At 43.0% G+C, this 14,813-nt stretch overlaps 1 protein-coding gene across 1 annotated transcript in view; it reads right to left on the bottom strand.

The window, feature by feature from the left end:
• PHACTR3 (phosphatase and actin regulator 3) overlaps positions 1-2,602 on the bottom strand; it is a 101,176-nt gene extending 98,574 nt beyond the window's left edge. The window contains exon 1 of the mRNA XM_051803092.1: positions 2,416-2,602. Coding sequence (XP_051659052.1) covers positions 2,416-2,509 — 94 coding nt within the window. The 5' untranslated portion in view covers positions 2,510-2,602. The remainder of the gene's footprint in view (positions 1-2,415) is intronic.
• Positions 2,603-14,813: the final 12,211 nt, after the last annotated feature.

The raw sequence follows: 14,813 nt of genomic DNA, 5'->3' as shown, positions 1-14,813 counted from the left end.
GCATGATTTTATCTCAAAAGGAGAAAATAACTGCTCCAATTAAAACAAAGAAACTTTTATTCCTTCTTATCTTTCTTATACTATTCCCAGTTCTCTCCACACCACCAGTAGGAACCCTAGGCACCATTTATTACCACATTTTCTACCTCCACGTACTTTCCTCAGTAGACACAGCCAAATGAATTGGTGCAGAATAATCCTTGACCACATCATGCACTCAAAAAACGTTGCAAAACAAGAGTGCATCTCCAGCAGGAATTTGGCATCGTTCAAATGCCACGTGAAAGTAGGAATGGTTTTTGCAGTGATCCGTATTTTGGTATTGGTTTATTTGTCTGTATGAATAAAAATTAATTTAGTTTTTAAATTAAGAAAGAATCCTACATGTTCAGAGGTACTCCTCTACATGGTTTGTCTCCCAGCAGGGTTGGGATGTAAACACAAACTTTGTCCATATCATTTTACACTCCTAAGTCTGTCTTTGGACTTGGAGTCCATGGATGGTTATGTTGGTATTATAATGATAATGAAAACATTATTTTCCAGGCTAATAAAATAAGTAAAAATTACAATTATGTCATCTAGCATACATAATTCTTACAACAGTATAAATTTTATTCCACGTTATGAAATTGCTGATAATGATTACTCACAATACTGTAAATTTTATTTAAATTAAGTAATTTATGTTCACTTTTTATTATCATTTTGAGTCGTACAGATGTTCAATACTATTTGACAAACAAATTTAAAACATGAAAAACTCTCCAAACATGCTAATTCTGCTACCTACCTGGACAAAAATCATATGTATTTATCACCCTTTGTTTCTCTCCACATATTGTCTGTATAACACAATACTATAAAAGACATCCTTTCTTGTATTTTAGTTTGGCTTCTGCAATGGGACACTGGCTTATTTCATGAAGTCTGTATTAGGGGAAAAAATGCTACTTAGTCTTGATAGTTCTTTCTCCTAACAAAAAGCATAATAATGTTTATATCTTTGTCTATTTGTCGGACATGTTGTGTAGTTTCTTTGTTGCCTTTCACGAAGGCCAAAATAATTAATTAGTAGAAAATAATATAGAGGAATTAAAGCTGAGATTGCATATGCCTGCCTTTCATTAGTCACTTCTGCTTCCAGAAATCAAATGGCAGAAACATACATTCCTCTTTCAGTCAAGATTGCCCCTTTGGGAGTGAGTCGAGCAGTTCATGTAAGAAGAGTCCTTTGTTCCCTTCACTTGTGGTATTGGAACAGTTGGTAATCAGAGATAAATCATCTACTGTTTGCCTTAATTTAATTTGTCTTTCACTCCAGAGCAAGGTGCTCAGAATTGCTTGATAAGACAAATAAATAAAAGAACGTAAAATAGATACAAATATTAATAACCTCATAGGCTCGGGAGGAAGCAATCGAGCAGGTGTGTGAATAGAGCCTGGAATATTTTATTTACTCGGTAATCTGAGAAAGGTCGGAATAAAGTTCAACCCGAAATTGCATTCAGGGACTGTCTCTTGCAGGCTCATAGTGCCTGACCCAAACCCCAAGATTCCAGGCTTAGAATTCGGTGTAGTGGGCAGTGATGATCAACACCCCATTCATTGTCTTCATGCTGTTTTGGTTACTCCTTTTCTCATAAACAAGCCTGGAGGTCTTGTGTGACCATCATCTATTCTGAGAAACTGAGAGCAAACTGGCTCTTACCCTTTGCTTCCAGCTTGTTGTTGTGCCTTCCCGTGCAATCACATCTCATCAAAGTGATGTAGCTGTTTGTTGGGTTTTTTTTCCTAAAGGTCTCATCATTGCTTAGATTCTGACAATCTGAAATTACTGAGTCACCACCAACAGACATTTAGAATAACTCCTCAAAGTGAAGTTAAACTGAAAACACCATTAGCCATTGTTAAAGAAGAAAAAAATCTCATCACAATATTCTATTTATATCCTAACGATTGGGCTGGGTCCCCTCAGCACTACCTCTGTGTCTCCATAAGGAGATTACGCTTCTCCCTATGAAGTGAAAATTACCTTCTTGTGGGCAGAAAGCGTTTAATTATGACTCTGCTTCCCTTGTCTCCATGGCGATCCCATGCAAACAGCCTGCTTTATTAGCCCTCATTTCCCCCACCCCCCCAAAGTCATAAATCATCCCTGCGGGGGCTCGAGCGTTCCCGGGGACCCCCGGCCGGGACCCGGCTCCGGCCGCGCCCCCCGCGCTCACTCGGCGAGAGGACACTGCGATCGCTGCGGGACACGCTCCGCTCTGATCCCGTTTGGAGCTAAGCGGCTGCATCATTTCAGCACTCACCGCAGGAAATATGTTCCCAATCCCTGCCCGGCGCGCTACAAATTGGCGGATGATCCCGGCGCTCCCCCGCCCGCCCCCCGAGCGCCGCCGGGGCCGTTACCTGTGCGCTCCCCGGGGTCGGTGAGGATGCTGGGGTCACTCTGCGACCTGCCTCGCGGGAGAAAGCAGCCGGTCCCTTCTTCCGATGCAGCCATGAGGTGGAGGGCGGGAAGCTCAGAGGAGGGGGGAGGAGGAGGCGCTCATGGAGCCGGAGGCGGCCGGGGGACAATGGGGACGGGGGTGCGGCGGCGGCGAAGGGGCGTCAGCCGGGCAGGACCAGCCGCGGCAGCATCTTCCCCGGCGCCGTCGGCAGGGCTGCGGCGGGCGCTCCGCCGGCACCGGGAGCTCAGGAGGCAGCTCCGGGCTCCTCACGGGGGTGGGCCATGCTGCCAGCCGGGGTGGGGAAGAGCAGGGGCGCGGGCCGCCGGCCCGGCCCCCCGCCGCCGCCGCCGCCGCCCCCTCCCGGGACGCCCCTTCCCGGGACGCCCCCTCCGCCGAGCGTCGCTCCCGGAGTCGCCTCAAGCAGCCGCGCCGCTGAGCGCATCCGTTGGAAAACATTGGGATTCTCCCATGGTGCCCCGCGAGCGGCCCTGTGACGTCACGGCGGGGGGGTGGGCGCCGCACCTGCACTGCACAAAGGCGGGGGCTCCGCAGGTGCGCGGGGCCCGCCCCGCCCGAGCCTCGGCCGGGGGGGGAGCGGGGAGGGGCCGCCCCGCCCTCGGCGTGCGGGGGGAGCCCCCCGGGACCCCCCGAGCCCTCCCCGGCCCGACCCTCGGGGCGCTTCGCGGCGCGACCCTCCGGCACCGCGGGGCTCAGGGTCCGCTGCCGCCTCCACCCGCGGCTGGAGAAAGAGGAGGAGGAGGAAGAGGAGGAGGAGGAGGGTATCTTGGGGAGGGTCAGAAAGCGCCGATTCCCCGCGGCAGGACGCGCGGGGGTCGCACTGCCCGTGCCCGTGCCCGTGTCCGCCCCACCGGGACCCCGCGCAGCCCGGTGGGACCTTGTGCGGAGCCGGCGGGGCCGCGCTGGGGCGGGCGGCGGGCTCGTGTCGCACGGAAACCCCGGGAAAACGGGGTATTCCACCTCGACTGAGTAGCTCCGTTTGGGAATTCGTTTAAAGCGAGTATCTGGTTTCACGGGTTTTTATTTTAAACGCAAGGTCACTTCTCCCCGTCCTGCGCAACTCGGGGCTGCTTTGCTGTTCCCGGTGATGCGGGTCGTGTTTCCTTGGAGTTTTGACCTGTAAAAGCCAGGGATACTTTTTAATCACTGTCTCAGTCCTGTAGAATGCTCAGACGGCCCTTGGGATCGTGTAGGTTCTCCCCTCGTTTCTTACAGCGAGGCAGTGCTTTAAACGCTGCTTTTGTCTTTGCCCGGAACTGGTGCTAAGGAATGCACTCACCTACAAGCACATTTCTTTGGCTGACTTGAGCAGCGGTTGTATGTGAAGCTGAGCAAGCTCCTGAGGTTAGACAGATATAAGTTTGCAAAAATTTTAGGGATGAAACTTTGTGTCAGAAAATTTTCCATTAACGCAGTCCCTCATTCACCTACAGAGTCACTGAATGAGTGACTTTGGAAGGGACCACAGTGAGTCATCTGGTCCAACCTCCCTGCTCAGGCAGGTCATCCCAGAGCACATGGCACAGGATTGTGTCCAGATGGTTCTGGAATATCTCCAGTGAGGGAAACTCCACAACCTCACCTGCACAGTAAAGAAGTTCTTCCTCATGTTCAGGTGGAATTTCCTGTGCACCAGTTTCTGCCCTTTGCCTCTTATTCTATTACTTGGCACCACCGAGAAGAGCCTTGCTCTGCTTCTCCAGAAATACATGGAAAACATTTTGCTTATCTCATATGAAGAAAATATGCTTTAGCCATTTCTGAAAGCAGGTGCAAAACAAAGCAGTTCTGTGGGGTCTCTGGGTGGATTTTACCCCGGGTATATCCCATCTGTGACACTGAGAAATGTGTTTACCTTTTTTCTTTATCCACCTGCACACATCTTGTTTGTGAGTCACCTTTGGGCTGTGTGTCTCCTGAGGTTTGGTCAACTTAGTAGCCTTTTGGAGGAAGAAAAAAAAGTCTGTGAGCCTACATTTAACAGTGGAGCTTAGTGAGAAAATTCTTCCAAGACTCCATTTGAACAAGGGCTGAGTGTGGCTCTTGGGGTAACCTCCACCCATGGCTGGGGTGAGGTGCTGCATCTAATGAGTGGGAATATTGCCATGAGAACAGAAATCGAACAAAAGATTTAAAGTAAAATATCAAAGAGTTTCTCTTTCAATGAGAACTGTCCCTTCTTGCTGTGTATAAGGTAGACCCTGAGGAAGAAGAAGCATGTGGTTGTGTAATCTAAGCTGTGCCATCATGCAATGGAATACATTAAGGTGCCAAGTGAGATAATGAGCCAAATCTATTTTTAGTCCCAAAAAGAGAGGAAGTAGCAAGTTTTAAATGGTTTTTCTCCATATAGCTTTTAGGTCATGCTAGAAAATGTTGATGGTTTCCAGTGAATTCTGTGAAAGTCTGTTTGCACTAATCAATAGAGCTGCTTTCTGAGATGAAGAACAATACTGATTTCTTGTTTAAAATGTAAGGTTGAAAAGCTCCATATCAGATTTAAAGATTTGTACAAGATTGAATGTACTAAAATATTTTTCAACCCAAGAAAATATCTCCAAGACAGCTTTAGTAGCTACAGAAGCACAGAAGATGAGATGGATGTATTTTTAACCAGCTGACACACTGGTTGCCTCTATAAAGGACACTTTACAGGGTTCCTTTGGATCAAAAATATTGTCTGGTAGAAAACAGTCAAACAAGACTGGAATCTGCCTTGCTGTTTTCACTTTGATAAAGTGTTTCATTTTCTCTCCCTCCTGCCAAACCAGGCACATCTGAGTGCCAGAATGAGTCTCTACTCATTCTGGGAATAAATCCCAGGTGGGTTCCTGCCAGCTGAGCGAGCTGCTCCTGGGCCACCTTGCTCTTCCCAAGTGAACCATCATCACGTTTGGAAGAGGGGGTACCAGAAATAAAAAGTGTTAAATTATTTAAAGCTATGGTGCTAACTAATCTTGTGTAAAAAGTATGATTACCTGCATGTCTTTTACTTTCAAGTTGCATAGATGATGATGATGATGATGATGAAGAAGAATCTATATGCACTTTTCACTACCTTACCTTAAAGCAGGCTCTGCATTCCTCCTGGGACAGACCTTTGGAGAGGAAAAATCTGTGGGAGGCAAACTCTGGTCTTCATGCTGAAAGACCAAAATGAAAGGAGCATTTTCACAGACATAAATCAAAGCTGATGAAGGCAGGCACTAACCAATATATTCCAAGTATATTGATTTGTAAATCCCTCTGAAATTGGAATGAAACCAAGCCTGGTTCTTCCTGTGGGTACAAAGCACCTGACAAATTGTCCTCAAGTTTCCATTTACTACTTGATATGATTCTGTAAGTGTCACAAACAAAAATATTTGCAGGATCAGAACCCTATTAGTAGAAACATGACCCTCCTTTGATTTGGTTTATTTTCTCACTCTAGCATTCTTGTGGTAAACAAGTTTGCAGCATTTTCCCAGAAAGTACAATGATCTGATATGTTTAGTTCTCTCTCAGAGGATTTCTAGCCTTTGATATTTATGATGAAAAGTTATGATGAAATTTTTCTAGCTTAGTAGCAGATATTTCTGCAACTGGCATCCATTCAGTTAGAGGAAAATACTTCTTAAAATGAAATATCCACACAAGGAACACAAGAGGGAAAATAAAATTTATGTAATTGTATTTATTTTGATGCATAGTCCACAAGCAAACCAATGCAGGTCCATTTGATATGACTTCCCTTGATAAAAACTTTTAAAATGCAACTATATAAATGGTGTGCATGGTTTGATTAATTTGTTTTCTCTCAAACAGCTGAATGCCTGTTTTATGAACTGGTTATATAAAGAGAAAACCAAACTTGTGTTAGAAAGAAATGATCCCCTGAGGAGAAAGGAAAGAGGTGAGTCATGTCAGTGCTGTTTTTCTCGAATCAGCAGAATATTAAACAACCTCATTTTCGTTAGTCTGAAGCTGCACATGATCTCTGAGCAGAACTGATGTTTCTTTTCCTGTTGTTGTTTAGAAAAAAGAATTCAGGATGCATTTGGATTGACAATATCAGCTTTCATGTTCAAATTATTCTGATGGCCAAGGCACAAATAGCCCTGCTAGGAGCAGTCTCTTAGATGCAGCAGCAGAAAGCATTTGTTCTCTTGCTTGTGAGTCTTAACCTAGTTTTTGAGATTTTCCTGCCAGCCCGCTGTAGTTCAGCGTGCTCCCCGTAACAATAAAGAGGAGCATTCCCATGTTCAAAAGGCTCTTGTCTCTATTTAATTTGTGGGGTTTTTTTCCCCTCAGATGCTTTCTTTGTAAAGAGGAGACGGGGCCTATTTTGAGCCTGCGTTTGTCGAGACGATCCCTGCGTGTCACTGAGAAGAGACAAAATGTCATCCAGCACTCACAACTTCGGCACTACAAACACTTGAAACATCTCCTCCAAAGCACAGTGATGTTCTACTATGGCAAGCAAATGAAAAATGAATAAGCATCAGGGACTTGTTTATTGGTGGCCTCGTGTGCACACTCACAATGAACATGTCTGATACTCCAGAGCTGTTCTAGGAATCGCTGGGTTCCACGTTGCCTTTGTTTCACAGCTCCAGTGCTCCTGCTGGCATTTTACATGGGAAGGAACAGGAGAGGAAGAGGTGGGGAAAAATGGAAAGGAAGACCATCAGAATCACAGAATATGCTGACTTGGAAGGGACTTAAAATGATCATCAAGTTCAACCCATCCCCGAGAGTCACACCCTGTGCCTGAGAGGATCATCCAGACACTTCCTGAGCTCAGCCTTGGTGCTGTGCCCACTGCCCTGGGGAGCCTGGTCAGTGCCCAACCACCCTCTGGGGGAAGAACCTTTTTCTAATATCCAACCTAAGTTTGGATAACTTGTACCCTTATCAGAGATGTCATTTCTCTTTATTATGTATTGCATGCAAACAGTACATTCTGATTCAGATCTCATCTTGCTGCCAAATCTGGAATAATTGTGACATGTAATTTTTTCAAATTAATTCAAATGGTGAAGATCATTCAGTTGTCAGCAGAAGTGGAAAGAGAAAAGTGGTGTTCTGTGCTAATTGGATGAGAGCTGAGGAATCTTTGATGCAGAGCTGCAGGGCAAAATTCTGATTGAATTCATGTTGGTGTTTCAACATTTACTTCAATGGCATTTTGTTATCACCATCAGTTCCATTTCTTGGGTAACACAGGACTTCAGCTGGTGTTTCACACACTGACCATGATCCACAAGAAATTCGGCTGTTGGGGAGTTAAAATACTTTAGGGGCCAGTGAAACATGGAATGAGTGACCAAGGTTCCTTCAGTAGGTCACAGTTTGCAGTTCCTGAGGACCTGAAATATAGTGAAGATCATAATATTCAGGATTTATGAGCAACTCACAGAAGGTACAACCTCATATAATTAAGAGCTAACTTGGGCTTCAGTTTGTGGAAGGAAATATAGGAAGTTTAGAGTTGATCAGCAGCTGAAGACAAGAAGATGAAAGACCACATTGATTAGAACTCACAATAAACAAGGTCCAGCTCAGAAGAGCAATATCTGTTTTGAGACTGAAGTCGTGTATCACGACTCCCCAAAAGTCATGGTTCCAGTTCCCATATTATTATTATTATTCCCTAATAAAACTATTATTTAATTTTATATCCACCTGGGATAGAGTAATCTTTGGGATGGTTCCATCTATTCAACTTCCTGCTCACCAACTTCTGAAGCAAGACTTGAGAAGGGAAGCAGAATAGCTCCAAATTCAGGAATTTTTAGTTTCATCTTAAGGAAAACTAGGACTTAATAACATTCCTACACAGTAAAGTTACTGCTTTCTAAGAGATGAAGTCAGGATTTATGTGGTGCTTTACATCCTCGTTTAGGCAAAATATGTATGTACAGTAAGATCACTGCTGTGGGGGTTGTGCTTCTGCTCTTTTGCAGATGCAGAGAGTCTTTTTGAGAAATTATTCTTCAGCAAAGACTGAGCTAACTTGTTTTTCTGTTGAAGTACAATTTCTTGGACAGTTGTGTCGTGACAGCTCCTCACCTGCTGTATTGCAGCTCAGTGTGCTGTTTCTTAATGGTGCCAATGCCATCTTGCTGCAGGCTTTGGAAGGTCAGGCTGCTCAGCAATTTAATCTCAATTCACCTGATGGACAGAGGCAGTGGTGGTTTTTCTGGGGTCAGTCCTACTGGTGAACTTTTAGCCTGAAAAGTGAACCCAAGGCAGAATTGGATGGGTCTCCTGTTCCATGACTCAAGGCTGGAGACTGACACTATCATAAGCAAGGTCAGAACAGTTTCATCATGGAATTTTCTGTGCTATTGTAAAATACACTTTGCTTCCAAACAGCAGGAAACTGTAATCAGGAGAACACCTTCAGACTATGCAGCTGTGATCTCATGTATTTTGGAATCAAACCCTTTAACATCTTTATCCAACAAGTAAAATGCAGACTTGCCTGGCACACTTCCAGTGAGGTCAAAAGTCAGATGGTTTCTACAAAGAGTCCCACCGTTTTCACTTGTGCTTCTTATTTTTATGTAATTGTGTCCTTCTAGGGCTGGACACAAAAAAAAATGCATTGAAAAGGAATTCCCAAGGTGAGTTTAACACCATCTGTGTACCACCCAGATATTTTAAGCCTCTCTCTCCTACAAATTGCTTCTGCAGGGCCAAGTCCTTCAAGTTTCAAGGTCCGGTTGCAAGGACTACATTTAGACTACATTAACATGTAGTCTAAAAATGTTTTATTCTAACCTAATGGGAAATACAGAGACTTGGAACACAAATCTTTGCTAAATATACCATTAATTATTTACAAGTATGAATCCTCAGTAATCTTGCTTGTCCTTTGTAAGCAGGTGTGTTGGAGGTGGATGTCCACACAGCTAAGGATTGTATGACCGTGGTATTTAGAATTAGGTAATCATACTCTTGTTTAATAAATTGGCAAACAGGGTTTTTTTGCTGATGTTGCCTTTTTCCCCCCTCCTAGAAAGAATAAACTGGAAATAAGTCCAATTAGATCAGTCAGGTGAGATGCCAGTAGGTTTGCTGCTTCAAAATCATTCAGAAGTCATGAATTATTTTAACATTTTGTCTTCTTTCTCCCTTGGTTTCATGGCTGTTACAAAAATTCTGTTTATTAATGCACCATGAACTGAAGCTGTCAAAATCAATCTCTTTCTCCATTTGTAAAGATGTTATATATGTGCATCTGAATGGTACAGTATGTACTTGTTAAATTTTCATGTGAGCTCTGACTGGATTTCCTGAAAAGGAGACCAGAGACACTGTAAAAATGCCACAGCTTGTGCATTCTGCCCAATGCCAATGTCACCTACACATTGTTTACAGAGACACATCCAATTCTGTAAAACACAATACCTGGGACCAGCTTTGGGTCCATTTTATATTACTCTTGGGTTTTAACCTGCATTTTCCTATCCAGGGCAATGAGGAGCTCTGCTTAAGACCACAGGGAGCTCAAATTAATTATAATTGGCAGCCTGCAACCCTTTGTGCTGTCAAGGAAATCCTGGAGCTAATGGATGATGCTGCAGACCTTTAGTAGTGGTTTTACACTCAGCAATTTGTTCTTTATTTGGCTGAATAAATATCTGATGGAGCTGAGAGAATCCACTGAGGAAACACTGAGGAAATTCTTGCTGTGCCTACGAGAGAGCCACAGGAATTACTGAATTATTCTGAAGGGTAATTTTGCCATCCAGCCTTTATTTATGCATCTGAAGGAACAAATACCAAAGTATAACTTCTCATTAGCAAGACATTTTACAAGAGACTAAATCTTTAGGCCTTGATCCCACAGAAATACCATGTTTAACATAATGTGAATAGTTCTTCCCCTGCAGCTTGTGTTCTAGACTGGAATTTCTGTTTGGTTTTCCTTCAGGACTGATCCTTTAGTGCTGTTCCAGCCAAGGGTGTAGTTCTTCCCAACGTTTTACACACAACTCTGGGGTTTGCAGTTTCACTTACGAGGTAGGTTTTGATGGATTTTTTTTCCCTCTGCTTTGAAATATTTGTGTAGCTCTCCACACCACTCTTGGAAATCATACTGACGTGGTTCTTGATTTTATTATCTTCTTGGTCACAAGGTTAAGTTCAACACTACTGGTAGCAGAAATCCTGTGGTTTTAGGTTTTAGTGTTGTGCTACTCTAAAAATAAGGGTATTTTTTTTCAGAGTACATCTCCCTGCACTCCCACTCTGCCTTGGTACTGTCACGGAATGTGGGTCAGTTGTTGTCTGGGCTGCTTCATATTTCAGCACTATGGTTGGCTTGGATGCTCCCAGAATCTGCCTTTCCCTCAGGGCATTCTGACCTGTTATACTTTTTGTACTCCATACAAATACCATGGAATTCTTAGAGACAAATATTTGCCCAATGAGTTTTGAAAATGTACCTTTTTTTTTTTTTTAAATAATCCCCACATAAGATAAAAATTGAAGTAAGAAATTTAACAGTCCCTTTTCGTCCCGCTTTTGGCTGGGGTGTGGAATGTGCAGGTTCCACACAGCTGCATTTGCTGGCTGTGTCCTGCTGAACTTCCTGGAGAGGGTCAGCCCAGTGAACCACAGCTCTCCACGTGCATCATCCCTGTCCTCTGCCTCCCAGGACTCGGGATTTGCCCTGGGCTCTGCATTGTATTCGTGTGATGCTCTGATGTGGGAAGCTCGGGGAAAGGGAGAAGCCTCAGGCCTGTTTTATGACCTGTGTTTTAAGCACAGTAACACACTTTTAATAGCCCAAAATAGGCACCCATTTTGCAACGTGATAGTCCCAGCTGAGAAGTCCAGATGGAGCAGAAAGGAATGGTTTTCCCTTCGCACCACCATTTGTAGGATGAGGAAGAAATCTGGCACAACTGGAGTTTGTTCAAGAGTCAAAGGGTCCCACACTTTGATCCCAATTTGTGAGACACCTCATACACTTAATCATCATCAAGTGTGTTCAATTTGTTCTATATAATTTCAGGCACATCAATATTTGCATTGTTGTTATGGAATTCAGTCCTTAGGAAAGAACAAGCCTTGAGTCAGTGCAGAAGGCTGACACAAACACAAGTGCCTTCTCTCTCCCTAGACTTGATCATTTCTTAATAGATAATTTTACATACTCTGATACTAAATCTCTTCATATCCACTGACCAGCTCATGTACCTGGAAAAGGTGATAAAGTTTGGTTTTGAAGCAGCTTCACAACAATTTATTAAATATGCAGGAATGTGATCACATTTACCAAGGGAAAAGAAGGAATGTAACTTACCTTTTCCTCTGCATCTGACTGTGCCTTAAGTCACTGTCTGCTCCTCTGTGAGCTGGTAAAGATGTCAGGTCAACGGGTCTGGAGACAAAATAGAATCTGAATTTGTTCTCATTTAAACAGATTATTATTTTTTTTTTCACTTTCTATTCACATTCAGAACCTCAGCTCTGGTTAATTGTAACTAAAGGTGTTTCAAGCCCATTTTTACAAGCTGTTGCAGAGGGGCTCCCCGTGCCCTGGGTTTGATCCTCTTTGTCAGAAGCACGGTTTTTTCAGGGAGTCATGGCTGACTACAGGGGCAACCGAATATTTTTGGTTATTCTGTGTATTTTTAAGCTTGGGAGTACAGACTACAGAGGTTTTTTGACTGGCGGCCACTAGAGAGCACTCCGGGATTGTATCTTTTCCAAAGTAGGGTGTGGTGAACTACAGTGTGAAGTTAAATATGAAAGGCTTTTTTTCCCATTTCTAAAGAATCCTACTGTGTTTTGTACAAAATAGAGTATATTAAACCAAGATTTTAGCACTTCTGGCATTTCATTTTACACAGTTATTGTTATTCTTGGTGATTTCTTTCATCAACATTTAATTCTTGCTCAGTTGAGTTTCACTGGGATCTGTAATGTAGCCAGGAAAAGTCCCCTATAGTAATTAATGTATGGGCTGTTTTTACTGTAAGACTGAATGCTGATGCTTTTCTGCATTCTGTACAGACAACCTGGGGGGAATCTAGTTCTAGTTTAGCTTAGTCCTTAGAAAAACTTTTACCTCAAATCATTATGATTTGAGAAAAAAATGAAAGAAGTGGTTCTATGTAAAACACATAAGCAAACTCTGAGAAATGGTGATTTAAAGGGAAAATGTTGCATGACTGAATGTGTTCGTTTCCTTAGATGATGTTTCCTTATGTGATTGACACCGTATTTTTCTAGATCTCATATGGCACATCTTCCATATAGCTCCCAGAAAAGAAAATTGCATTATTTTCTTTTGGAGTACCTGTACCTTGAGGTAGGTTTTTTCTCTCTTTTCCTACATCCTTTTGAAATCAGCTGTCAGAGACCTTGGTATGTTTGTACTTAGTCCTTTTAAAGCTCCTGTGTGCTTTTGGGGAGGACTTTCTCAGCAACATCATTAGTATCTTCCAGCTTATTTTATGAGCAGAAGATGGAAAGGCTGTAGCTTAAAACGTGGCAGTGATTGGAGAAAAAAATATATCCTCAGAAGATAATGAGCAACCCAGAAGTCCAAAGTTTTCCTCATCTGCTGTTCTATTTACAGGGAGTGATTAGTGCAGCTGTGGTCAGCAAAGGGATTGTCTCAGAATGATGTTTCCTTACTTAATAAATTGGTGCTGAGAGGCAGAGCCACTTGTACTGCAGTGAAATGTTACTGTCAGCATTGAGTCAGAGCAGCTGGAGGGGAGTGAACTGGATTTTGAGGAGATTAAATGTTGGGGCCAGCTGTGTAAATGGGATATGTGGGGATGTGACAGACCCTACTCATGACAATGGTATTCATCACATTAGAGCCTAAATAGACCAGGCTAAAAAAAACCCTACCCCGAGCTGCAGATCCCAAAATTAGTTCACCAGTCTGTTTATGTGAGTGTTAAACTTGAAATCTGAAACAGGATTGGTTTGAAGTACTTGGTGATAAAGCCCACATTGCTTCTATGACAAAAAATAACTCACAGGTGTCCCTGTACAATTGTTTGGGGTTTTCTGTAGCTCTTCTTCATGAGTAATGAAGAAACTTCATAAGAGAGACTCCATTTCTATTTACCTTTCCAGTACAGGAATGCTCAGCTGGGAAGTGATTTGGCCACATGGAAACTGTTACTGGCTTTAAGTCAAGGGATGAAATATAAAAATTACTCAATTTGTTTAAGCAACTTGGAATAAACAACATTCAGGCTACAGTCTTTTTTGAAATTCTGACATCTATAAACTTTTCTGGAATATCTAGAGTTTTCCAGGAGTTTTTCTGGACTTTCTGGATCAAGAGCCTTCCCAGGAAGACCTAGATTGGGACCTATGCTATGATTTACTTTATTGAGAAATTCTCAAAGAATTTCCTAGCACTTTCTTGGAATCACTTGATCTAGATCTTTTCTAGGAATTTCCCTGGCCTTTCAGGTATTCCTGAATGTATAATCTTTCCAGGAATTCCTAGACTCAGATCCTTTCTAGATTTTACCGGACCTACACCCTTTCTTGAGATTTTCTCACTGTCATGGCGATTTCCTGCATCTAAATCTTGAGGTACTTCCTGTGCTGTTCTAGTAATTTCCCTTCCTAGGAATTTTCCCAGGTTTTCTAGGAAATCTGTGATCTAGACTCTTTCCAGGAATTGCCTTCAAAAGTCCTTACAGGAACTGCATAGTTCCTCACATCCCATATCCCCTGATTTTGCTTCAAGATCTAGAAATAGTTGTTACCATTTTTTTCTATCAGGATAAGTTGCTGTCATATGCAGAGCTGAGTTACTGTAGGCATTCTGTAAAAAAAGAAGTGCTTGAATTCCTGTTTTAAAATTAAGTACCACAAAAGGGATTTTTTTTTTCTCTCTCCTAAAATTCACCACAGTATCCATTCCTTCTAGGAGTGCTGATAGAATGCAGCTTGTGAGGGCTGCATTCCTTCCCTTCTCTAACTCCTGTGTCCCTCTCACAAAGCTGCTTCCCCACAACTTCTTCAGAGCAGCATTTTTACCAGAATTTTGAAAGAACTGTAATTTAAACCTGCATCCTGTCAGAAGTAGTCCCCCTTCCTGCAGTGCAGTCCCATCAGTCAGACCCTGGGCAGTGACTTTAGGATCTTGGGAGTCTGTCCCTCTTCTGCCAGCGAGAGAAATTTGTGCCTCTGAGCAAAGCACATATTTCAAGTTACCTGACAATAAGAAGAATATATAACAGTGAGGTGTTAAAGCATAATAACACAGCAGGTAATACATCCCGTGAGGACAAGTCTCAGCAGTAGGAAAGTATCAGCATGCCAAATTTACACACTAGAAAAATGACTCACATTGACCTTATT

Source organism: Manacus candei, unplaced genomic scaffold, assembly GCF_025592945.1.
Source record: "Manacus candei isolate 608988 ecotype Guabito, Panama unplaced genomic scaffold, ASM2559294v1 h1tg000057l, whole genome shotgun sequence".
NCBI lineage: Eukaryota > Metazoa > Chordata > Aves > Passeriformes > Pipridae > Manacus > Manacus candei.
Note: the sequence above shows the minus strand (reverse complement) of the source record. Positions and strands in the feature narration are given on the sequence as shown.